Source organism: Panthera pardus, unplaced genomic scaffold, assembly GCF_024362965.1.
Source record: "Panthera pardus isolate Hobbes unplaced genomic scaffold, ASM2436296v1 HiC_scaffold_24, whole genome shotgun sequence".
Taxonomy (NCBI): Eukaryota; Metazoa; Chordata; class Mammalia; order Carnivora; family Felidae; genus Panthera; species Panthera pardus.
The window spans coordinates 90,248,896-90,275,704 of NW_026526810.1; the positions used below are offsets into that span (position 1 = coordinate 90,248,896).

The 26,809-nt window shown below is 38.5% G+C and overlaps 1 protein-coding gene across 4 annotated transcripts in view; it reads right to left on the reverse strand.

Moving 5' to 3' along the window:
- L2HGDH (L-2-hydroxyglutarate dehydrogenase) overlaps nucleotides 1-26,809 on the reverse strand; it is a 43,389-nt gene that overhangs the window by 15,504 nt on the left and 1,076 nt on the right. For 2 of the 4 annotated variants that reach the window (XM_053889405.1, XM_019451867.2), the window contains exons 2-7: nucleotides 23,808-23,923; nucleotides 22,927-23,078; nucleotides 16,072-16,203; nucleotides 8,945-9,107; nucleotides 6,920-6,954; nucleotides 596-763 (exon numbers count right to left, since the gene is read on the reverse strand). In XM_053889405.1, the coding sequence (XP_053745380.1) occupies nucleotides 596-763; nucleotides 6,920-6,954; nucleotides 8,945-9,107; nucleotides 16,072-16,203; nucleotides 22,927-23,078; nucleotides 23,808-23,923 (766 nt within the window). The remainder of the gene's footprint in view (nucleotides 1-595; nucleotides 764-6,919; nucleotides 6,955-8,944; nucleotides 9,108-16,071; nucleotides 16,204-22,926; nucleotides 23,079-23,807; nucleotides 23,924-26,809) is intronic. The other 2 variants (XM_019451868.2, XM_019451869.2) reach the window with 2 other exon arrangements.

Consider the following 26,809-nt stretch of genomic DNA (forward strand, 5'->3'; position numbering starts at 1 on the left):
CAGAGCTGTCAGAAAAAGAACACACATTTACAGTACAGGCTTTTGGAAAGTGGAAATGCAATAGGTTAAGGCAGATGAAATGTATGTTTTGGCACCATCAAAAACATTAAATAGCTGAATAGTGGCAATTTCACCTGGTTCAACCCAGTAGTTCCAGAGAGAAGAATGAATTCTTCATTTAAATGGTTCTGTCTATACCATGAAACTAGAGTAACCACATCCCCTTTCCTGCACCTATCGATAATGAACTAAGAAAGACAGCTGGGTATCTGGGCATCTTGTAAGGGAAAGTTCCCTTATGAGTGCCCTTTTCATCAGAAAGGAGGAAGAATTAGGTTCCTTCTTGACAGCTCTTCCTGAGGTGCACTCATGCTTTCTAGAGACATGCACTTGTGGGCAGTTAATTATAATTTCATAACTCTGATTTTAGGATAAAGATTTAAAGATTTAATGACAAAAGAAACAGGTGAAAGACTTGCCCAAAAGGCCCTTCAAAATAGCTCTTACTTCTGACCCAAGTAAAAGTTTTGTTTCATTTCCTTTTTGCCCATAGTCATCTTGAGAAGGGTAAGAAGGCAGAAACATCATTACCTACCGGATAAATATTTCCTTTTACAAGATAGCATTTTTCTGGCTTCAAAATCAGGTAATCTCCTCGGAATGGTACAATTCGAGGATCAGGATTACAGCCACTCAGCTCTGAAATACGGTCAGAGTAAAGTCCTGCACATGTCACCACATACTGACACTGAACTTCCTCTCCCTAGTGCAAAAGAAAATATGAGTAGAAAGCAATGAGGAGAAAAATAGGTCAAGGGGGGGGAAAGATGACAGAAAAGATAATAAGGGTACAGAAATGAACTTTTCTCTATTTCTTTTAAAAGAGGAAATCAAATACAAGTATCAGCAAAATAAGTTCTGCAGCATTTAGGTAGCAGCTAGAAACTTACGGTAGTGGCACGTAAGAGGATGTCACCTTAAATTTTATACTTTAGAGATACAATTAATGACCCCGCAAGGATACTTAAATTAGACAAACACACACTCCTATTTTACTAAGCTAGCATCAAACTTAACTATTTGCTATATTAAGAAACAAACTTCATTTAGCTGGATGGTTCCCCCCAATTTGGCCTCTTCTGTATTTCAGACAGCTTCTCCCATCTTATCTAGGAGTTAACCCTGTTGCTCTCAGGTTGCTCACACTCAATAATCTAGCTCACTTCCAACTGTATCCTACCCATCAACCGATTTCTCCTTCCTGATCAATATCTACTTTGCAAATTGAGGCTACGTTTGAAATGTTATCCTTTCAGTCCACATTTAACTGAGAACACACACTATCGTCAAGGTTTGCTTTAGTGACTAGGAGACCACTAATCTTAGGCTGTTTGTATTTTCCCATACATTTTATTTTGTGATCATCTGCATATTTTTCTGCCTTATCCTGCCAGGGTTAGTCAATTTGCCACCCTATTTCCTAAATGGTTTCCTTTAACCCCAATTCCCCACTATACTTTAATTCCCATCTCTTTCATTTTTACAGAGTAAACAACTAGCACCTCCTTGCTCCAAGTAATTTGCTGTCCCTAGACTTCTTTCCCAGACAACCTGTTTCTGAAGCCTCAGAGTTCTTACCTGTCTCAATAACATTTCTTTCCAGCCCCTATTGATTCAGCCTTATTCTATTTTTACATCCTATTTTTGCCTAGCTGCAAAGGTAAGCCTCTTTTTTTTAAGTTTAGTTATTTATTTTGAGAGAGAGAAAGCGGGGGAGGGGCAGAAAGGGAAAGAGAATTCAAAGCAGGCTCCGCGCTGACAACACAGAGCCCTATGCAGAGCTCGAACCCACAACTGTGAGATCATGACCCGAGCAGAAATCAAGAGTCGGGAGGCTTAATTGACTGAGTCATCCACCCACCCCTAGCTTCTTTTTGAGTTATACAACTCACACTTCAGACAAAAGTCAGATGAAACTTTTTTGTAATGAAGTCAAATTAGCTAGACTAAACCATAATAGTTTAAAAACCCTTGAAGTCAAAAGAGCTATGTCAACAAAAACAAAAAATGCCTTCTTTTAAATAGGTTCATATCTTTCCTGTTCATCTAGAGTTATACCAGAAGTACAAGAAAGATTTTTATGTGATATAAATTGACTAGTTCCTACTTGAAAGGTCAGCAATTCTTTTGTTCTTGCAACATAAATTGTAAATACAACTCTGGATAAATGTAAAGATAAGAGAATGTGTAGAATGGTACCAGTATGCAACAACCTAGAAGTTCTCTTTAAAAAACTCAAGGAAAAATTCCAAAGGAAGAAATGACTAAAACCTATCATAGGTCCCTGAAATCATTTTATGCTACACGTGAAATAATAACTAAATTCAGTAATACATTAATTTCACATCCAAAATGGAGATTTAGATAAACAGTGAATGATGTATTTGTTCAAACAAAAATCTCTTTTAAAAAAACAAACTATGCATCTCTATTGCTATTTCAGAAGTAAAACAAACTTTTTCCTAATATGTATAAATCTTTAGTTTGCAAAACCTCTCCCCCCAAATTTGTTAATCTCTTTAACCTCTCATAAAAGCATAGAAGTTCAATTTGATAAGCTGACTCAAAATTTTTACATTATATCTAACTATACTAAAAGTAAATGCCCAAATAAAAGGCAACAGCTATAGCATCTGGGGTTGAAATACATATTCACTGGCATCCCAGAGGCCCCTGCATATCTTCCATCACATGATGCCATACTCTAGTGAAGATGGCCCTTCGATGAGGGCAAGAGTAGAAACAGACTTTTAATCCTTCTTTGAATGGAAATCTTAGATGCACTGTCACCTGGGCCACATGACCCAGTGGATCTGATGGTAATCAGGGTGTCTATGGCAAATAGTGATGTCTTATGGAGACTTTGCTAGGTCCCTATAGCCAAATCACAGCACAGAACTTCAGGATTTTGGAGGAGTTATACCATCCTCTGCAGATAACTGTCTTCCTTTTGAGAAAGTACTTCTGGCTTTGACTCAACACTTGACCACAGGTCACTAAGTTATCATGTGAACTACTCATTATTAACTGTTTGTTGTCTGACTCACCAAGCCACAAAATTGGGTGTGTACAGCAGTACCCTGTCATCAAGGGGTAGCAGAATATACAAGGTTAGGGTTGTGCAGGTCCTGCAGGCACACATAGATTGTGGAGGCAGGTGGCTCAAATTCCCATGGCCCCTAGTCCTGCTAAATTACTTCCTCCTTCTCAAGCTGCTCCTGTGGCCCTATGAGAAGTTCTCCATGATCAGTTGACCAAAGAAGAAAAACTACAGGCTTGATTTACAAATAGTTCTGCACACAACATTCTGGCACTGGAAAGTAAACAGCTACAAACCAGAGTCCCACTCAGGAGTGACCCTAAAAGACTGCAGTGAAAGGAAATCTTCCTGGTAGGCAGAACTCTGAACACCATACCTGTTATATATCTTACCTAGAAGGAGACATGACTAAAAGTATGGATCTATATTGCTTCATGTGCAATGACTAATGCTATGGCTGGTTAGTTAGGAAAAGGAGCTCTGGAAAAAAAAAAAAAAAAGTATGTGAATGGACCTTTCCAAACAGGCTCAGAGAGTAAAAGATATATGAGCTCCATAGGAATGCTCACTGAAGAGGAACCACGGCAGATGAAGATTTTGATAATCAGTAGACAAGATGACCTGCTCTGTGGATGTTAGCCTCTTTCTCCAGGCATCCCTGTCCTTACCCAATAGCCTCATGAACTAAATGGTTATAGCAAAAAGGATGGAGGTGGTGATAGGTTCAGCAACATGGACTTACTCCCTAAGGTTGGTCTGTCCATAGCCATGGCTGAATGCTCAACCTGCCAATAGTAGAGATCAACAGAGCCAAAGATATTGTCCCTGGACCACTTCAATTTAAAAAAAAAGGGGGGGGGGCAATACTTAGTCCTCACTGAAATAGATACTTGTTCTGAATATAAATCTGTCTTCCCTGCCCACAATGCTTCTGAAGAAACCACTATCTGTGAACCTACAGGATGCCTTATTCACCATTAGGATATTTTGCCCAGAAGCATTACTTCTGATCAGTGAGCTTATTTTACAACAAATGAAGTGTAACAATAAGCTCATGCTTGTGGAGATCACTGATTTGACCCTGTTCCCCATCATCCTGAAGCTGCTAGGTGACAGAAAGAAAAACGGGTTTTTTGAAGATGCAAAACAAAACTAGCTGACTGGCAACACCTTGCAGGTCTGGGGCAATGTCTTCCAGGATGTTCTATATGATTAATATATGGTGTTGTTTCTCCAGAGCCAGAAATCAAGAGGTAGAAATGGGAGTAGCTCCTTACTATTAGAATAATCCACTAATGAAATTTTTGCTTTCTATCTTCACAACTTTGGGCTCTGATGTCTAGAAGTCTTAGTTCCCAAGGGAGAAATGCTGCCATTAGAGAACAAAAAAATGATTCCATTAACCTGTAAGTTGACACCGCCATACCTGGCCACTTTGAGTTCCTTGTATCAGTGAACAGGCAGAGGGGATTACTGTACTTAATGGGAAACTGAAAATAACTCTCAAGGAGAATGAGAGTTGCTACCACACAGAGAGCTTGTGGGTGATAAAGAGAAATACGTCCCAAATAGAGATCTCCTGGGGCATGTCTTAGTACTCCTATGATTGAGTATAAAAGTTAATGGAAACTATCACAATCCAAAACAGGCAGGGCTGCTAATTGCACGGACACTTTGGGAATGAAAGTTTGAGTTATCCCACCACACTGGAACATGACCAGCTGAGATGCTTGCCAAGAGCAAAGGAACTATGGAATACGTAGTGAAAGAAGGAAATTATAAATATCAGCTATAACCACATGATCGTAGTGGTTATGAACTGTAGTAGTTATGAATATTTCTTCCTGACTTTGAAATAAATATATTTATCTATATATTACTAATATCTATATTAGTAATCTACATACTATCTATATACTATATTAGTAATCTATATTACTATCTATATATTATTAATTCTTTCTTTATCCTCACTGTTATGGACTGAATTGTGTCTGCCCCCACAAGGGCATACACTGAAGCTTCTGCTCCCAATGTGGCCATTCGGAGACAAGAGCCTTTGGTGAGGTAATGAAGATTAACTGAGCTCACCTAATCTGTCCAACAGGACTGGTGTGCTTATAAGAGTAAGAAATAGCAGAGACTGCTCTCTCTCTGCACATGTGCATGCACAGAGAAGAGGCCATGTGAGGACATGGCAAGAAGGCAACCATCTACAAGACAAGAAGAGAGAGCTCATCAGAAACCAATCCTGATGGCACCTTGATCTTAGACTGCTTAGACTCCAACTATGAGAAAATAAATTTCTGTTTAAGCCACCTCATCTGTGGTATTCTGTTATGGTACCCAAAAAGATTAATACCATCTCTACCATTTCTCCATTATCTAACACAGCGTTTCTCAAACTCAGTACCACAGACATTTGGGGCCAGATACCTCTTTGTTATAGAGGCCTACTCCTCACATTGCAGGATGTTTAGCAGCATTCCTGGCCACTACCTGCTAAATGCCAGTAGTGCTGACCCCCTCCATCAGTTGTACCAACAAAAATGTTTCCAGACACTGCTGAATATCATCCCCTTGGGAGCAAAATCACCTCCAATTGAGAACTATTGATCTAATAAGTTTAAATAGTGGTTAACCTTGTATCTCAATATTTAAGTTAAAGGATCTCAAAGAGGGAATGTGACTCAGCTAAAAAGAAATGAACATCACCCAAAGATGGATTGAGTGGACTTCCTATCTTTTTCGAAGAGTTACCATGTCTTCAGTTGTATAAAAGATAATTTCATCTTGTAGGTGGAACAGTAATTTTACTACTGTCTGTACTTGGAAGTTACATGTGGTTAAAAGGGGTGTGAATGAATGCCAAGTTGAAAAGGAATGGACTACAGGCATTTATCTTTGTCGATTTGGTTAAGGTGGGAACTGTAACTGACAGAATTCCCTTCCCTGTAATGGTTCCAACTTAAAATTGATCAAAATAGGAATTGCATATGATTTGGCAGGCAGAAGTAAAGCAGCAGCCACTACTCTCTGAAGGTCATTCTAGTCCAACGTGGTGACAAAACTCACTGCTCAGGGAATGACAGTTCCATATCTAGCTCTGCTTCCCAACTACTGATCCTACTGACTAACTGTTGCCCTAGCCCACTGCCTGGGTAAGAGGCAAGAGCTCCCCCAGAATGCCTCATGAGCTTCCCATTTGCAGTCCCACTTTAGCATTTGGACACACTTGGCTTCTCAGACCGGCTGGAAATGCCTCTGATCTACCAACTCCCCTTCTGAGCCTTTGCTTCCCCAGAAGCCCTCACAATTGTGTAATGCCTAATTCCTATCATGAATCCTACAACCTCATTAATGATTCAACTTGCCTGACTGAACTCTGATCATTCAGAGAACACACAGCAAATGTAATGCTTCTCTGCCATCCAATAGCTCTTGTTTTAGACTACGTGGAGGTGAAGGAAACCAGTTCATTTCCCTCTGAGCAATCTACCTGCCACCAAAGTCCTCTAATTGGTAGAAAGCTAATAAGTAAATGCAGATAAGTAGGCACAGCAATAAAGTATTTATCAGTGTTGCCTTAAACACTCCAAGTGCTTATAATCCTATTCTTGGCTGGCACAATCACTTTGTGAATACATTTCCAAGTTGAAACCCTTCTTAGAAAGCAAGCTTTTGAACTGCCCTCAAAGAATTTCTCTCAGAACAACTTCTACATTATACAAAATTCATAGAAAACAGCGCTGTGATTAAACTTTTTGAGGGAGGAGGGGGGTTAAATTAGATAAAGTAGTTTTGCTTAAGAATCTTTACCTTTGTATTCCTTATAACAATTGGATATTTCATCCCTGAAAAAAAAAGAATTAGTGAAAGATTTTTAGTAAAATAAGGCCTACATTATTAGAAATATTATACTAGTAGCAAATTTAAACAATTTTCTTCTGCTTCCCACTTTCATTCTAAAGCTTTTTATGAAACAACAAGATTAAGCTAGTTCATATTTGATAATATATAAAACTCTTGGCATATTTTTAAACTTGTTTTAATTCACTGAATCTATGCTAATAGACCACTCCCCACTTCAGATCCAACACAAACAGTTCTGGCTTTTCTCTGAACTACAATCCTAGAAACGATTTTGTAAAAGATCATTAATCAGTATGTATTTTCACAAAGGACTAATGAATGCTTTTTTGTCTAAGTGTAGGTAACCTGAGTCTTCGTGGATTCTGGGTTGTGTAGAGAAGCAACACAAAAAGTTCCAATCATAAACTATTTATAAAATTATTTCCCAATCAGACACATGGGGTCTCAAAGTCTTAAAAAGCATATGTACATCAAGTAAAAAAACAATCTATTTGTATCATAAATTTGATTTTATGCTACCTACCTATACCAACATTAATTATTTAACAGTTTTGTTCATCATATTACAATTCAGAAGGACACTGGGAAAATGATTCAGATGGCTCAGATCTCCTTAAAAACCTGTCAAGGAAGAACTGAGCACTACACTTTTTCTCCTTCAAATTTCCCAATAGCAAAAATGTCAAAAAATTCAAGGTTACAAATCTATTTATTGGGTTTTAAAAAAAAATTGTCAGCAGGGCACTTGGGTAGCTCAATCAGTTGAATGTTCAACTCTTGATCTCAGCTCAGATCTTGATCTCAGGATTGTGTGTTTGTGCCCCACCTTGGGCTCCATGCTGGGCATGAAGCCTACTTAAAAAAAAAAAAAAAAAAAAAAAAAAAGGAATAAAATGTCCCCACAACAAAGCAAAACAAAACAAGCTCTAAGTAATCTACAATGGGGGGGGGAGGGGGTGCAAGGGGACTTCAAAAGGGCTCAGTTGTGCCCTGTCTCCAGATAGTCTGATCCACTAAGACTGAGTACGCTAAAAATTTTTAACTTTTATTACTATTTTTTTTTATTTTAGAAAGAAAAGGAGAGAGCAAGAGGGAAAGGGGTAGAGGGGCAGAGAGAGAGATTCCTAGGCAGGCTCCACACTCGGCACTGAACCCAACACAGGGCTTGATCCCATGACCCTGGGATCATGACCAGAGCCAAAATCAAGAGTCAGACACTCAACCAACAGAGCCATTCAGGCACCCCTCTATTCTTATTCTTAAGAATTAGAAAAGGCCAATTGCACATTCAACATTTATTCCAAAATGTCAAATAAGTATGATTGTAGATCATTCATCTGTAGAGTTTGAGCATGTTTTGAGTGTAAAAACAAAAACAAAAAACCCCACAAAACAACAAGAAAAAACTCAGGCTATTAATTTCTCATATTACCTGGAGAGAAAGTTTGAGCTGAAATCAAAAGCCGGATACTCAACCAACTGAGCCACCCAGGTGTCCCTGCATTTTTTTTTTTTTTAAAGATTTCATTTTTAAGTAATATCTATACCTAACATGGGACTCAAACCCACAACCCTGAGATCAAGAGTTGCATGCTCTTCCAACTGAGTCAGCCAAGTGCCCCCAAATCTGCATTTTCAATAAGCATCCCCAAGGAATTTTGACTGTAACCTACAAAATAAGCAAGTGTCTGGGGGCTCGTTTTCCATTAACAGCCTTGGCAGTTCAGGTTTTAGCGCCAATCAGAAGTGTCCAATCAGTGACAAATTCTATCAGCACAAGACTCACCAGAAGCCCCAGTTCTCCCACGTCCAATCTCACACTCATCCCTTCTGCACATGCATCCAGCTTTGCACCCTACTTTAGCCTAGTTCCTGGAGGCCCTCCCACCAGCACCACGCCAGCCAAAACTAGTTCCAAGTTGGTTCAGAAGTCAATACTAGTATTCAGAAGAAAAGACAAGGATGGCTTACCATCTTTACTTCTTGAAGGATTTTCTTTAGCCAATTCAATATCTTTTACTTCAAAATTGGTCAAGACAAAGCCACCTGCTTCTTGGAAATCCTTGGCAAATGACAAAGCCACCTGCCGATAGTCCACAATGCCAGTGTATGGACAATCAATAGCCATTAGACCCTGAGATAGGATTATGAAAAAGTCAAGATAATACAATTAAAAATCATTGAGGATAGTTGTTCAATAAGTTTTATTTGCAGCTGAACTTTTTTACTGTTAACTTTGATGGATCACATGTATTATCATTTCTTGCCAAAAATTCAGTGCCTAAATTTGATGTTGAATAAAGTGTCTAGTAAATAAAGAAATAATACTAGCTAAGTAAGAAAATCTCTATACTTAGGAAATAATTCTCCTCTAGGGAAGTTAATTTTGCTGGGCTCTTCTGGCTGCTACAATAAATAGCTACAGGCCACTGCAGGTCAGGTGGCTGGAAAAGAACCAGGCAAGCAGGACACAAAAAAACTGCTACAGTTTTATTCACCCCTCACCATATCTGATAGTGAGTCAAATTCGGAGTCAAATTCTGTATCACCATATGATTGTTTTAAACAAACTCCACGGAGATTTTCCCATGCACATTCAGTGAAGACTCAGAATTGTTCTAGCTTTTTACATTTGCAGAGCATTGATTTAATTTGCTGCAGACTCTTATCTTCAAGACTACAAATGCTGAATGGAGATTTTATGTAGTTAATGCAAACTTTCACTTCAGGTAATATAAGAAATTAATAGCCCGAGTTTTTTGTTGTTGTTTTCTGGGGTTTGTTTTTGTTTTGCCACTCAAAACATGCTTAAACCCTACAGATGAATGGTCTACAATCATACTTGTTTAACTTTTTCAACAAATGCTGAATGTGTATTGGCCTTTTCTAATTCTTAAGAATAAGAATAGAGGGGCGCCTGAATGGCTCGGTTGGTTGAGTGTCTGACTTTTGATTTCGGCTCTGGTCATGATCCTGGGTTCATGGGATCGAGCCCTGCACTGGGCTCCATGCTGAGCGTGGAGCCTGCTTAGGATTCTCGCTCCCTCCCTCTGCCCCTCTCCCTGACTTGCACACCCTCTCTCTCTCTAAAATAAACTTAAAAAGAAAAAGAATAAGAACAGAATTTCACATACCAAGTATTGACTAGATTTTGGTGGATCCTTGGGAATAGCATCATTTTCTGTTGCCTTACTGTGTACGTGAGTGTATCAGTTCTGCTAATCAACTTTCCTAAGAGGGTGGTAGCCTGGTTCCTGGTACAACTAATGCCGAGAAGCTGAGTGTGACTGTTAAATGCTACCATTCTCTTGTCTGGCCAGCAGGGAACTGGTGTTGTTGCAGTTTTACAATAATATCTGATAGTATTACTTTAAATATCTTATTCTTATAGTCAGTCCCACCGCAACTCCAATACATTTACTTGCTTAGCCTTTAAAAGCTTTTAACTTTGCTACCCATCCCTGACCATTAATTCCAAATGTCCAGATCACACCAGGGGTAAAAGGCACATAAAACACACAACAGTCTCTTGTCACAAATTGAAAGCAACATTTGGCAAACTTTATTCTTGCTTCCAGAATATGAGATCATTTGCCAAACACAAAAATCATTCCTTCTGTCTCAATGTAGTAGATACAAGTTTAAGATTTTTATATTAGACCTTATATTGCCTGACCACTTCCAAATTCACAAGTCAATAGTTATAATCCAACTTCAAACTATAAACAACATTTAGGGCACAATACCCTTGGAAAAATTACCTTAGGATAATACCAAGAGTTTAGTCACAAAAACTCAATTTGCATAAACGACATAACAAATAAGATAACAGAGGGACAAAAACATGCTGTAAAAGTGCTTCATATCAATAGTTTTTTAGAAACCCAAATATCTTCCTTATTCATCTTATTTTCCTATTACCCAATACAATGCCTGACACACAGAAGGCACTCAAACATTTACTGAATGAACTTCTGAGGACTGTCTTTAAACATACTAGATATTCCCCCTTCTCTACCTTCCCTTAAAGGTCTCCCTTCTTTTCTTTCTCTTTCTAGTCTCGGTTTTGCTCCTCCTCATGAGATGTTGGTGTGCCCCACTCTACGTAAATGTTGGGGGAAGGTAAGGTCAAGTGAGTCACTGCTGCTAAGCAATCCAATACCCTGGCGCAGGATGGGTCTGGTGGACAGGCTGGCTGTCAGCTAGGGGGCTGGGCATGCACCATACAGGTTAGCAGGTCAGAGCTTGAAATCTGAGGCCACTGCAGGTCAGGTGGCTGGAAAAGAACCAGGCAAGCAGGACACAGAAATTTGGGAGTTGGAAGTCAGTCAGGAGGAGAGAAGAACAGATGAATGTGTGGTTGACCAACAGTGTTTAAGAAAGGGCAGCAAGATCAGGAAAGCTAAGGTCAGAGTGAGCAATCAGGATTTGCCCAGACAGAGAATTGGCAAGAGCTATCCTCCAAAGTCAAAGTTTACAAAGGCATTTAAAAATTTTCTAAGATGGAGGCGCCCGGGTGGCTCAGTCAGTTAAGTATCCCACTTCGGCTCAGGTCATGATTTCGTGGTTTTTGAGTTTGGACCCCATATCAGGCTCTGTGCTGACAGCTCAGAGCCTCGAACCTGCTTAGGATTCTGTGACTTCCTCTCTCTCTGCCCTTCCCATCCCCTCTCTGTCTCTCAAAAATAAATAAGCATTTTTTTTAATGCTTATTAAAAGCAGGCTCCACACTGCCAGTGCAGAGCTCAATGTGGGGCTCGAACCCACAAATCGAGAGATCACAACCTGAGCCAAAGTCAGACACTTAACCAATTAAGCCACCCAGGTGCCCCTATTTAATCTCCTTCTTAAAGAGACCTGGTCCAAAAAGAGACCTATTAGAGCTGCCCTGATAAATTTTTTCTTTGTGGAGAGGCTGGAAGAAACAGATATGACCCCATAGCATAGAAATCTTGCCCACCAGTCCTGGTAGTAGCATAGGGTTGAAGGACAAGGGAGAAATTGACTCAAGAGACCTTTCTGAAATAACCAGACTGTATTTTCCACTATACATTGCCACCATGAAATATATCTAGGCACAGATAATTACAATGTGCCATTATATAAAGTGTCAGATAATGCTAATGTGGCATTATATAAAGTAGATCAGTTCTGCAGAGGCCGCAGAGAAAAGCAAGATGTACCTCCTTTATAAGTTACACTCCTTACTTACCTTTCAAGTGAAGGTTCACCTAAAGAATGCTTTCTTAAACTCCTGGATGAAGCTAAAAGCTTTTCTGTACATCGATATAAACCGAGTATCAGTTCTATCAAAATACTTATCACTGTATTAAAATTACATCTTCTGCTACACTGTAACTTTCTTTAGGTTGACCACCATTTCTTCCTCACCTTCTTATCTGTAGTACCTACCATAGTATTTGGCATTTAGTACAGAAGAAAATGTTGGTGGAACTGAATAGAAGAAATACCAATTCTGAATCAGAGCTGGGGGCAGGGGACTCTTTAGAAGCTGTGTGACCTTGGCAAAGTAACTGAATCACTTTATTCATTTTTAAGACAAAAAATACATGTAGATATGTAATTTGATGATCTATGTACACATACTCATCTACCTCATTCTGAGACCCGTAAAGATCACATGATCAGGGGCACAGCACAATATCCAGACTCATCTTTAACCTTATGATGTGTGAAAAGCTGGTTTCTTTCTTTTTTTTTTTTTAAGACAGAACTCTTTATTTAAAATTTTTTAAACATTTATTTATTTTTGAGACACAGAGCGTGAACAGGGGAGAAGCAGAGAGAGAGAGAGAGAGAGAGGGAGACACAGAATCTGAGGCAGCCTCCAGGCTCTGAGCTGTCAGCACAGAGCCCAATGCGAGGCTCAAACTCAAGAACCATGAGATCATGACCTTAGTGGAATTCCAACACTTAACTGACTGAGCCATCCAGGAGCCCCAAGAGAACCATGTATTTAAACCCAACTTCAACTATACAACTAAAGATAACTTCAGGGGGAAAAAATCTATTTCTACCTTGTCTTTTTTGCAGAAAAGATTTGAAGCAGCTTGTAAAAACAAACAAGGAACACAAAACAATATATACTAGAGGTGCCTGGGTGGTTCAGTTGGTTGAGCATCCACCCAGCTCTTGATTTCAACTCAGGTCATGATCCCACTGCATCGGGCACCTCACTGAATATGGAGCTTGCTTAAGATTCTCTCTCTCCCCCCTGCCCTTCTTCCCCACTCATGCGTGCTCTCTCTAAAATAAAAACAAAAAAAACAGGGGCGACTGGGTGGCTCAGTCAGTTAAGTGTCTGACTTTGACTCAGGTCATGATCTCAGGATTTGTGAGTTCAAGCCCCACATCAGGCTCTCTGCTGTCAGCACAGAGCCTGCTTCAGATCCTCTGTGCCCTCCTCTCTCTGCCTCTCCCCCACTTGTTCACTCTCTCTTTCTCAAAAATGGGTAAACGTTTAAAAACAATTTTTTAAAAACAATTGATATTAGCATTACATATTGAGCCAGCTAAGTATATGAATTGGAAAGAAAGAATTATTTGCAGACAGCATTACTGTCAATAGAAAATCCAAAAAAGAATAAAATAAACTATAGACAAACTACGAGAATATGTGAATTTAACAACTAAGATGTATGCAAGGTCAAAAATCAATTATATTTTCATACATTTGCAACATACAAGTAGAACATGAACTTTAAGTAACAATACTATTTATGAGAGTATCAAAAACATCAAATACTTAGAAATGAAACTAAGAGATATGAAAGACCTCTGCAGTGAAAATTATAACACATTTTTGCAATGAATTAAAGAAGATACAGATAAATGGGTGGATCTACTATGTTGATGGATTGGAAGATTAAATACTGTGAAGATATAAATTGTCTCCAATGGCCCTACAGATTCAATGCCATCTCAATTAAAATCACAAAAGGTTACCTTGTGGAGTTTAGCAAATTAATTCTAAAATGTATATAGAAATACAAAGATCCAAGAACAGCCATGACAATGTTGAAGAACAAAACTAAAGAAATTACTGTACCAGGTATTTCAGTCTACTAAAAAGCTATGGTAATTAAGATATTATGGTAGTGGTAAAACAAGAGACAATGTAACAGAACAGAGTCCAGACATAGAGCCCACACATACAGTCACCTGATATCACAAAGGTAAGACTGCAGTGCAATGCGGAAATAATGGTCTTTTTGATAAACTGTGCTGGGTCATTTGGGTATCCATATGGAAAAAAAAAAATGTATCTTGACCTCTACCTTCATACAATGGACTATTAATAGTACAGCAAGGAAACTTATAACTACAGTTATAAACTTATAACTAAGTTCAGTCAAAAATGAGCACATACTACATGATTCCACTTAAATACAATTCAAACCTGCGATGTAAAAAGCGAGGATAGTGTTTACTCTTAAGAGAAAGGTAGTGAGGGGCGCCTGGGTGGCTCAGTCGGTTGGGCGTCCGACTTCGGCTCAGGTCACGATCTCGCGGTCCGTGAGTTCGAGCCCCGTGTCAGGCTCTGTGCTGACAGCTCAGAGCCTGGAGCCTGTTTCAGATTCTATGTCTCCCTCTTCCTATGACCCTCCCCTGTTCATGCTCTCTCTCTCTGTCTGTCTCAAAAATAAATAAATGTTTAAAAAAAAAAAAAAAAGAGAAAGGTAGTGACAGAGGGGGCTTGAGGAGAATACCGCGAGGCTGGTAATGTTCTGCTGTTTATGAAAGTTCACCAAGCTGTACATTTATGATTGTTATATGTTATGATTAAATGAAAAAAAGTCCAAAAAAATCAAGGCAGAGAGGAAATGAGAGTAGAAAGATATAAGGAAATGAAGAAGGAAGTTAAGACATAAAAATAAAAACGTATGCTTAAGGACCTAAATATCTGGCAGGAGTGGGGCACAAATGTGTCTCTCAGCTTCCTGGCAGTCAAGACATACACAACAACACAATCAATGAAATGATTCAGTGTTTGTAAGATAAAAACAAGCCAACTGTGCTCAGAAAGAACACAAGTATTCTTAGAAATGAAGTTTGAGGAAAATTTCTCCTGAGGGTTTTCAGAAAGAGAGATGTTGGGTAACAAAATGAACAACCTATGTCCTTGACCCCATCCTAACAGTAGAGGCCACGGTGTCACAATGACCTTCTCCTTAGGCTGACGCCATAAAACCAAAGAACAATTCAAGGAGAGTAATTTGGGATAGAGGAGTAGCATGGGGAGAGACAAACAGTGCAGTGAAGGTGTGCCACTGTGTATGGGAATAAGTGGTCTACTTATCTTTCAGGATACTGCTCATAAATTGTGTTTTTATTTCCCATACACCAAGCTTTTGATAAGCATTGCCCGGCAGTGAGTTCAAAGTCACATTCTCTAGGACCGGTACCTAGAGTCCTGCTATTGTACATGGTCAATAAAATGGAGGGGGCGGGCAGAACAGGAGATAACAGCCATTCGTTAGAACAGTTAGTGGAACTGGGGGTTGGACTGATAGCCTCTGAAAGACTATCAAAGAAAGTCAATATGCAGAGTAACTATTAAAATATTATTCATGTCTCTTTCCTAAAGAAAAGATCTGTTCTCCCCATAGCATGTTCTAAGCAAGATACTCTACAACCTACCCTTCACACTCATGGATAATGTAGCTACCCTCCTCAAAAATTTTCAGTGGCTCCCCATGCCTACTAATTTCAAAGCTATTAGCAGGAATATCAGGCCTTTTACACATGCCTAATCCTGCCTTTCTAGTCACATCTATTATCTCTCCCTACATACCCTAGGATTCAACCATACCTCACTGTTCAATGCTTTCCCAATATGCCATATGGTCTCAGACCTCCTCTTGCCTTTATGTTCTTCAGATTTGGTATTTTCTCACAAAGAAAGAAGAAATCTGGTGTTCAGTTTATGGCAAGCCCTCTTGTGTCTGTCACCTCACTGTCACAGAAGCAGTAATTCATGCCTCCTATAAATTCACCCTCAGCCTCCATGTCACAGTACTGAGCCCTAAACAAAAATGTCCCCGTGAGCATGTACATAGAGTTAGTGAATCACTTACCCTACAATATGGCTCCTTCTTTTTTATATCCTCCTGTTGGATTAGCCTTAAGCCCTGGACACCATTCTGCCGGCCTCTCTCATATAAGGCCTGAAGTCTGGGAATTTCTTCTTGTTCAACAGCTACTATAAGCTTCAAAAAAAAAAAAAAAAAAAGATAAAGAATATGGATAGAGTTAAACATATAGCTTTTATTAGCTATAAAAGATAAAGTCAACAGAAAATCATACATTATTGCATGATTCAAATTCAGTTGATTTTTATCTACTTCTCTCTTTCTTCATGACCTCAATTTCCTCCTCCACTGAAAAAAGTTATCTTAAGAAAACTGCATTAAAACAAATTTTCCCCAAAAGTTAGATGTAGCCTCAATCTCCCCTTCTGCTATCATGGTTGCTACATGAATCTTGGCCATAGCAACTGTTATCAATATCACTCCCTCAAAGAGTGAGAAGCACAGGTGGCTTTGTCCTTACAATTAAAATACAAAAACAAAAACAAAAAACAGAACAAACAGAAAAACAGAATGGCTGCCTTCTTTTTATAAGAGAATGTAAAATACCCATATATCAGAAAGACAGTGGTATTCAGTATAATGGATATCACTAACAGAAAAACTATTCACTTTATTTCCTAGAATAAAGCATATTATAAAATATTTACTAATGCATTCTACTGCAGAGGGGGAAAAAAAGGTAAATTAATCAACTTTACTTAGGATTCTTTTTCATTTTATTTCTAGGCAAAGTATCTTTTTGAAGTAGTTTCTTCCTTAATTAACAGCTACTAGAAAAGAAAAGCAGAGATGCATATTCACAGGTACGTTAGAATTCACAAATTGCTATTTCACAGCAAGAAGTCACCAGAATTTCATGAGATTATACTTTTAATCAAGGCATAAAGGTTATTTAAATCAACAAATAATTAACCTCAAAAATAAAAGTGGAATCAAAGGACACTATCAAGAAAGAGAAAAGACAACCCACAGAATGACTGAAAATATTCACAAATTACATAGCTGTATAGCAACAAATTAGATAATCTAAATGAAATGGAAACATTCATAGAAAAACACAAACTTCTAAAACTAACTCAAGAAGAAAAAGAATCTGAATACACCTGTAACAAGTAAAGAGACTGAATTAGTAACTTTAAAACTTCCCATAAAGAAAAGCTCAGGCCCAAGGGCTTTACACATGAATGATACCCTATGTTTAAAGAAAAATTAATACCAATTCTGGATAAACTCTTTCAAAAAACAGGAGAGGAGGGGCGCCTGGGTGGCTCAGTCAGTTAAGCTTCCGACTTCAGCTCAGGTCATGATCTCACAGCCCATGAGTTCAGCGTCAGCCTGGAGCCTACTTCAGATTCTGGGTTTCCTACTCTCTGCCCCTCCCCTGCTTACACTCTGTCTCCCCCACCCCCCCCCCCCAAAAAAAACCAAAACAAAACACAGAAGAGGAGGGAATACGTCCTAACTAATTCTATGAGGTCAGTATTAGCCAGATACCCAAACCAAACACAGATATCAAAAGAAAATAAAACTGCAGACCAGTGACCCATACAAATATTGATGTAAAAATCCTGAACACAACAATAGTAAACTGAGTGAAGTAACATAAAAAAACTATACACTGTGACCAAGTGGGATTTATTACAGGAGGTAAGATCAATTTAACATCCAAAAGTCAATTAATGTAATATACCATATTAATAGAATATAAAAACAACATGATTGCCTCAACAAAAGTGGAAAAGATGAGACAGAAAATCCAACACCATTCCATGATAAAAAAAAGAAAACAACACTTAACAAACTTGGGGCACCTGGCTGGCTCAGTTGGTAGAGCATGCAACTCTTGTTCCCAGGGTTGTGGGTTTGAGCTCCATGTTGGGTGTAGAGACTACTTAAAAATAAAAATCTTAGGGGCGCCTGGGTGGCTCAGTCGGTTAAGCGGCCGACTTCGGCTCAGGTCATGATCTCGCGGTCAGTGAGTTCAAGCCCCGCATCGGGCTCTGTGCTGACAGCTCAGAGCCTGAAGCCTGTTTCAGATTCTGTGTCTCCCTCTCTCTGACCCTCCCCTGTTCATGCTCTGTCTCAAAAATAAATAAACATTAAAAAAAATTTTTTTTAATAAAAATCTTAAACAACAAAACAAAACAAAACTATCAATAAAAAAGAACTCCCTCAATCTTATAAGGGGCATTTGCAGAAAACCTACAGCTAGCATCATACTTAATAGTGAAAGATTGAAAGCTTTCTCTCTAATCAGCAACAATACAAGGATGTCCATTTTCACTACTTCTATTCAACACTGTATTTGTGATCCTACCTGGGGAAATTAGGCAAGAAAAAAAAAAAAATATATATATATATATATAAGGTATCCAAACTGAAAAAGAAGTAAAATTATCTTATTTGCAGATGGCATGATCCTGCATATAGAAAATCCTAAGGAATCCACACACAAAGAAACTATAATGAGTTTAGCAAGGCTGCAAGAAAAAAGAACAATATATAAAAAATCATATTCTATACATTAGCAATGAATAATTCAAAATGAAATTAAGAAAACATTTCTCCTCACAAAAGCATCAAAAAGAATAAAATACTAAGGAATAAATTTTGCAAAAAAAAAATGCAAGACCTGTACACTGAAGAATACAAAACATTGTTGAAAGAAATTAAAGAAGATCTAAAAAAAAAAAAAATGGGAAAGCATTCCCATGCTCATGGTTTGCAAGATTTAATACTGTTAATATGGCAATACTCCCCAAATTGATCTATAGATTCAACACAATCTCTATCAAAATTCTAGCTGCTTTTTTGGAGAAACTGACTAACCCTAAAACTCATATGGAAATGCAAAGGACCCAGAAGAGTCAAAATAATCTTGAAAAAAGGACAAAATTAGAGGACTCACACTTTCTGATTTCAAAATATAATCAAGAGCCACAATAATCAAGATACTACGGTATTGGCATAAAGATCGAGGTACATCAATGAAATAGAATTGAGAATCTTAAATATACCATCCTACATTTATGCTTAACTAACTTTTGATAAAGGTGTCAAAACAATCTTTTGATTGTTAGAATCAACAGAAAGAACGGTCTTTTCAATAAATGGTACTGAGACAACTGCGTAGCTACATGCAAAAGAATGAATTTGAGCCCCTTCCTCACACTATGTGCCAAAATCAATTTAAAGTGATCATATACTGTAAGTATAGGTACAGGGCTGGGGTAAGGGGCTCTGCTTCTGGTGGCAGAGTCTGGGGAAGGAGCAGGAGGCCAGCTGTGAAGGTGGTAAGCCCCTGAAATAGCCAAAGAAGCAGGCCAAGGAAATGAACTAGGAAGATAAGGCATTCAAGCAGAAACAAAAAGAGAAGAAACTCAGGGGGCTAAAAGTGAAGGCTGTGGGAAACAATCTTCTGGCCACAGTTGGAATTAAGAAATCTGGCAAAAAAAAAAAAAAAAGTTGTTCCTTGTGCCTGAGGCCTGAGGCAGTGGTGATCTTTAATTCCATTCTTGTTTAAACATTTGGATTACCTGCCATAGTATCTGTTGCCACCTACAGCTAGAATAAAGTGTCATCTTGGACCCTGCTGTATATTTAAGAATACATTTTTGTAAAAATAAAAAATCCTGGGGCGCCTGGGTGTCTCAAGTCGGTTAAGCGGCCGATTTCGGCTCAGGTCATGATCTCGTGGTTTGTGAGTTCGAGCTCTGCGTCGGGCTCTGTGATGACAGCTCAGAGCCTGGAGCCTGCTTCGGATTCTGTGTCTGGCTCTCTCTCTCTGTCCCTCCCCTGCTAACACTCTATCTCCTCTGTCTCAAAAATGAATAAAACATTAAAAAAATATTTAAAAAAAAATAAAAAATAAAAAATCTTACAGTGGCTCATCTTCTCTTTAGTTCTTCTCACTCAGCCATTCCTACCTTAGCTCTGAAGTCAGAGTAAATCGAGCCCAGGATCTTGCCAAAGTCTGTTCTTCAATCTTTGATCTACCTCAAATTCTGTCCCACCTGGAGTTAAATCAACTCAATTGGGGGGAAAAAAGTGATCATAGATCTAAATGTCAAAACTAAGGATATAATAAAACTCTTAGAAACGTAGGAATAATTTTTCATGATCTAAGGGTAGGCAATGATTTCTTAGATATGACACAAAAAGCATAAGCAACAAAAGAAAAAAGGTAACTGGACTTCATCAAAATTAAAAGCTTCTGTGCTTCAAAGTATATCATCAAGAAAGTAAAAAAAAAACCAAACTACAGAATAGGAAAAAATATTTAGTAACAGTTAAAGTATTACCATTACTATTATTATTACCATTACTATTATTACTATTTTATTTTATACATAAAAATATTTCAGTATTTTAGTAGTATTTTAGTAAATATCATATAGCTGATAAGGGACTGTATCAAGAATATATAAAGAACACATATAGCTCAAGAATAAAGACAAATACCTCAATTTTTTTTTTTTTTTTTTAATTTTTTTTTTCAACGTTTTTAATTTATTTTTGGGACAGAGAGAGACAGAGCATGAACGGGGGAGGGGCAGAGAGAGAGGGAGACACAGAATCGGAAACAGGCTCCAGGCTCCGAGCCATCAGCCCAGAGCCTGACGCGGGGCTCGAACTCACGGACCGCGAGATCGTGACCTGGCTGAAGTCGGACGCTTAACCGACTGCGCCACCCAGGCGCCCCAAATACCTCAATTTTTAAATGGGCAAAAGATCTGAATAGACATTTCTCCAAAGAAGATAACTGCATGGCCAATAAGCATGTTGAAAAGATGTTCAACACCATTAATTACTAGGGAAATGCAAATCAAAACCATATTGACATACCACTTCACACCTACTAGGATGGCTAAAAGACACAATAACAGGTGTTGGCAAGGATGTGGAGATACGGAAATCCTCATTACTGATGGCAATTTAAAATAGTGTGGAACTTTGGGGCATGTGAGTGGCTCAATCGGTTAAGTGTCTGACTTCAGCTCTGGTCATGATCTTGTGGTTCACGAGTTTGAGCCCCACATCAGGCTCTGTGCTGACAGCTCAGCACCTGGAGTCTGCCTCAGATTCTGTGTCTCCTTCTCTCTCTGCCTCTCCCCAGCTCGTACTCTGTCTCTCCCCGACTTATACTCTCTGTCTCTCAAAAATAAATAAAAATCATTTTAAAAAATGTTTAAAAATAAAATAAAATAGTGTGGAACTTTAAAAAAAAGTTTGGCAGTTCCTCGACATGTTAAACTTGGAGTTACCATATGACCTGAGAATTTCACTCCTAGGTATGTATCTGAGAGAAATGAAAATACAGGTCCGTACAGCCAACAGGCACATGAAAAGATGCTCAACGTCACTCCTCATCAGGGAAATACAAATCAAAACCACACTGAAATACCACCTCACGCTGGTCAGAGTGGCTAAAATGAACAAACCAGGAGACTATAGATGCTAGAGAGGATGTGGAGAAACGGGAACCCTCTTGCACTGTTAGTGGGAATGCAAACTGGTACAGCTGCTCTGGAAGACAGTGTGGAGGTTCCTCAAAAAATTAAAAATAGACCTACCCTATGACCCAGCAATAGCACTGCTAGAAATTTACCCAAAGGATACAAGAGTGCTGATGCATAGGGGCACTTGTACCCCAATGTTTATAGCAGCACTTTCAACAATAGCCAAATTATGGAAAGAGCCTAAGTGTCCATCAACTGATGAACGGATTAAGAAGTTGTGGTTTATATATACAATGGAATACTACTTGGCACTGAGAAAGAATGAAATCTGCCCTTTTGTAGCAACGTGGATGGAACTGGAGAGTGTTATGCTAAGTGAAATAAGTCAGGCAGAGAAAAGACAGATACCATATGTTTTCACTCATAGGTGGATCCTGAGAAACTTCACAGAAGACCAGGGGGGGAGGTGAAGGGGGACAAAAAAAAAGTTACAGAGAGGGAAGGAGGCAAACCATAAGAGTCTCTTAAATACTGAGAACAAACTGAGGGTTGATGGGGGGTTGGGGGAGAGGGGAAAGTGGGTGATGGGCATTCAGGAGTGCACCTGTTGAGATGAGCACTGGGTGTTGTACGGAAACCAATCTGACAATAAATTATATATTAAAAAAATACAGGTCCATACAAAAAAAGTGTACATAAATGCCCATAGCAGCATTATACATAATAGTCTAATAGCAGTGTTCATAATAGTCAAATATGGGAACAACCTAAATGTCCGTCAACTGATAAATAGGTAAATAAAATGTGATACAGCTGCGCAATGGATTATAAAAAGGAATAAAGTACTGATTCACGCCATAAGATAAATGAAGCTTGAGAACGTTATGCTAAGTAAAAGAAGCCAGTCACAAAAGACAACATATTGTAGGATTCTATTTATAGGAAACTTCCAGAATAGGCAAATCCACAGAGACAGAAAGTATATTAGTGGTTGCCAGGAGCCGGGGAAAGGTAGGAATAGGAAGTGAGAGGTATAGGCAATGACTGTTAATGCATAAAGGTTTCTTTTTGAGGTAATGTACATGTTCTAAAATCAGACAGTGGTGACAGCTGCATGATTTTATGAATATACTAAAAACCAAATTGAACACTTCAATAAAAGGGTGAATTGTATGGCATAGTGTATATAAATTATATGTCAATAAAACTTATTTTTTAAATTACGTGGAGTTAGTCATACCACTTTTTCTAAAGTTATTTTCTAAAATTAGACTTTGAAAATTACATAAAGAGAGAAAAGCCATTTTTTTAAATTCAACATTAAACATTGCTAAGAAAATGCTAGTTATAAGTAAGTCAAGGCTGTAGTAAAATGCCTTACCTTACCACATTGCTTGTAGGAAATTCCTTTTTGCTTACAATACTCATAGATGAGGGCTGCACCTTGTACACATAATTTAGCTTTTAGAGATTCAGGTTTATAATAAATTCCACTATGTATGACACCACTGTTATGTCCAGTCTGGTGAATAGCTACCGGACGAGAGAAACAGGATAAGAGAAACTATACAAAGTATTCAAAAGCTACAAAGTGGAGGAACAAACAAAGTTGCAGTTAGTAGAGACCACATTATTGAAAATTCTGCCTGAGTTTGTTCTTATAGGCAGGACACTGGTAACTTCTTCTAGTAGCCATCCCTGGTGTCCATGCCACATCCCCTCAGGCCATCTTTCACTTCAGTTACAACTTTGATGCACAAACCCACTCCTCACTACTAGCAAACTTTGGTGCACAAACCCAACTCTCCCTGCTGGCAAACCCACTATAGCTCTGGGTATTCCGCCCCAGGGCCTTTTCTAATGTGACAGGAGGGGAGAGGGAGAAGATTACAACTCAATGTCCCCAGGGGCAATCCTCAGCCAGTAGAAACACTAGCTGATGGAAAAATGAGCACAATCCTTGGAAATGTTTATGTTGCTCCTCAGAGGTCCCAGAGGAATCAAGCTCACAATTGCAACCTTGATTATGTACCCTCCTGTGGCTTTTCTTCCTTTCAGGCTTACTCTCCACACTCCTCACTTCTGCCTCCTAAACAACATCTCAAATAAATCACCTCTACTCAAGTTCTGGTCCCAGGCTCTGCTTTATGAAGAACCCAAACTAAGGTACTAATAATGACATTCAACATGAAAGATGCAGAACTGAAATAATGAGCAGGTATTCAGGTTAAGCCCAAAGAGCAACACTGGTAATATACATACCCAAATCTTTCTCCTTTTCCAGAACACCAATGGAAAGTGCTGGATGTCGCAGGATGAGTGCTCTGGCAGAGGCAAGGCCCACAATTCCGCCACCAATAACGACTACATCAAATGAGCTTTAAGAGAAAGTCACCTTTAAAGTATTTTACTTTACATGTTTACAGTAGATCTCATCAAATTTCGTGTGCATAATTTTCATCAAACTATTAATTTGTAATCATTACAATCAAATATTTATTGGGCTTTATGATATTGTCTTCTTAAAGGAAAAAGCCTTTAAGAATTACATGCATTGCTGGGTCAGTAATATAAGCTGCCACACCCAGCAGGCAGGATAACTAGTTCCCAAGCCTCTCTCAATCTCACTCTCCACAGCACTCTGCCTGGGCAGAGTGTTTACTCTGTGTTAAGCATCACACTCTTCTCTACCAACTATTCATTTAAAACTCAAGTGCAGTATTCTTGAGGATAAACCAACACATTAGGTCTTTAAGACTTAGGTCCTTCAAGACACTCAAGTCTTCAGTGTGCAAGAACTTTTTTCTACTGAGAAGGAAACAGTCAGTGAGAATTTCAAACCTTAGGGAAATAACTGATCCAGAAATAGGCTTACAGCCACAATTTTAGCCATAATAAATCCGGATTATACAACCATTTCAAAGATTAGGAAGGGCATGTATAGTCTATCTAGTTCAGTAATGAGAAGCAGAAAAAGATTACCTTTAGCACCTACCTCATGCCCAACATATCTACTTTGGTAAGCATATGGCTAATCTTGCTTTTTCTATATCCCATCTATTTCACCTCCTCCTGCATTAAATTTTGATGCAAATCCTAAACAGCATCTGTAAATATTTCAATATGTTATTTCTAAAAGGCTTCTTTAAAACATGCACACAATACCAATATTCTAATTTTTAAAAATTTACAATAAATGTATTATATCATCAAATATTCACCATAAAACTTTTAAATTTTTTTTTTTAACGTTTATTTATTTTTGAGACAGAGAGAGACAGAGCATGAACGGGGGAGGGGCAGAGAGAGAGGGAGACACAGAACTGGAAGCAGGCTCCAGGCTCTGGGCCATCAGCCCAGAGCCCGACGTGGGGCTCGAACTCAGGGACCGCGAGATCGTTACCTGAGCTGAAGTCAGGCGCTTAACCGACTGAGCCACCCAGGCGCCCCAAAACTTTTAGAAGAAAACAAAGGAAAAAACCTTTGGGATCTAGGGCTAAGTGAAGAGAAGACACCAAAAGCATGATCCATATAAGGAAAACTGATAAACTGGACTTCATCAAAATTAAAAATTTTGTTCTGCAAAACATTTTGTTAAGGGGGTAAGAAGACAACCAACGAGTTGGTTGCAAGCCACATATCTGACAAAAGACTCATATCTAGAATATATAAAGAACTCCCACATAAGCCATTTTGAAAATGCGCAAAAGATAAGAACAAATTTCATCAAAGAGGATAGATCTACAGATGGAAAATAAGCACATGAAAAGATGTTCACTACCATTAATGACTAGGGAAATGCAAATCAAAACTACAATAAGATGTCACTACACTCCTCTTAGAATGGCTAAAATTTAAAAAGTGGGAACACCAAATGCTGGTGAGAATGAGGAGGAACTGGATCACTCACACACTGCTGGTAGGAATGTGAAATAGTACAGCCACCCTGGAAAAAGAGTATAGCAGTTTCTTAAAAAACTAAACATTTATCTTTGCCGTTGTATAACACACTCCACTCAAGTCAGATAATTGGTTTAGGCCTTGACGTTGGCACAACCTCCTTTGTTCTGTTCTCACTCGTACATAGGAAAAACAGATCTTTGGGCTTATATCTTACCCAATTTGGGCCACATCATTGATCTCCCACTCTTCCTCAGGTCATTCTTTGGATTGTTGAAGATCTCCCACTTAAAGGATATAATGGTCTCTTTTTGAGTCCCAAACATGGACTCCACTCATCTCAAGTCTTTCTGTAAGGGAAATTCTAATATTCAGAACCTGGATCCCAGGTGCATGACTTCATGTTTTATACTTCCTTGGGAACCTCTGGTGTACTCTTCTTTTATAAAGCAATACTCAGTATTTCTCAATGGATATTCCTTTTATGGCCCTATATTAAAAGCCATGCCTACAATGAAAATAAAAAACTAAGCATGTGCTAACTAAATATGTCTTAGCAACTACACCCTTGGGCATTTATCTCAGAAAAATAAAAACGGATGTTCATACAAAAACCTGTATATAAACGTCACAGCAGCTGTATTCATAAGAGCCCCAAATTACAAACAGCTCAGATGTCCTTCAACTGGTGAATGGTTAAACAAACTGTAATACAACCATATGATGAAATATTACTCAACAACTAAAAGGAAACTGCTGTCAATATAGGCAACATCGTGGATGAATCTCCAAGACGTTATGCTGTGTGAAAAAAGCCAATCTCAAAAGGTTATATACTGTGTAATTTCTACTTATAAAACATTCTCAAAATGACAAAATTTTACAGCTAGAGACTAGATTAGTGATTGCCAAGGGTTAGGAAGGGTGAAGAGATGGTATAAAGGGATTGGTAACATAAGAGATATCTTTGTGGTGTATTTTGTGATGACAGTTACACAAGGCAGCATGATTAAATTGCATAGAAACACACACACAAATGAGTGCATCTAAAAACTGATGAAATCTGAACACGGTCTGTGTCATACCAATGTCAATTTCCTAGTTTTGATATTGTACCATAGTTAGGGAAGACGCTATCATTGGGGTAAACTGGCTGAAGGTTACCTAAAATCTGTATTTTTGCAATTTCCTGTGGGTCTAGAATTATTTCAAAATAAAAAGTATACACAAAACCCTCACTAACTCTACCTTGTTTCCTTAAGAAAAGCATTCCCAAAATAACTGTCTACATACCCCCACTATGAATCACAAATCCTATACCACTCTAATCCTCCAAATTAACACACAGCAGCCAGTCAACTTTT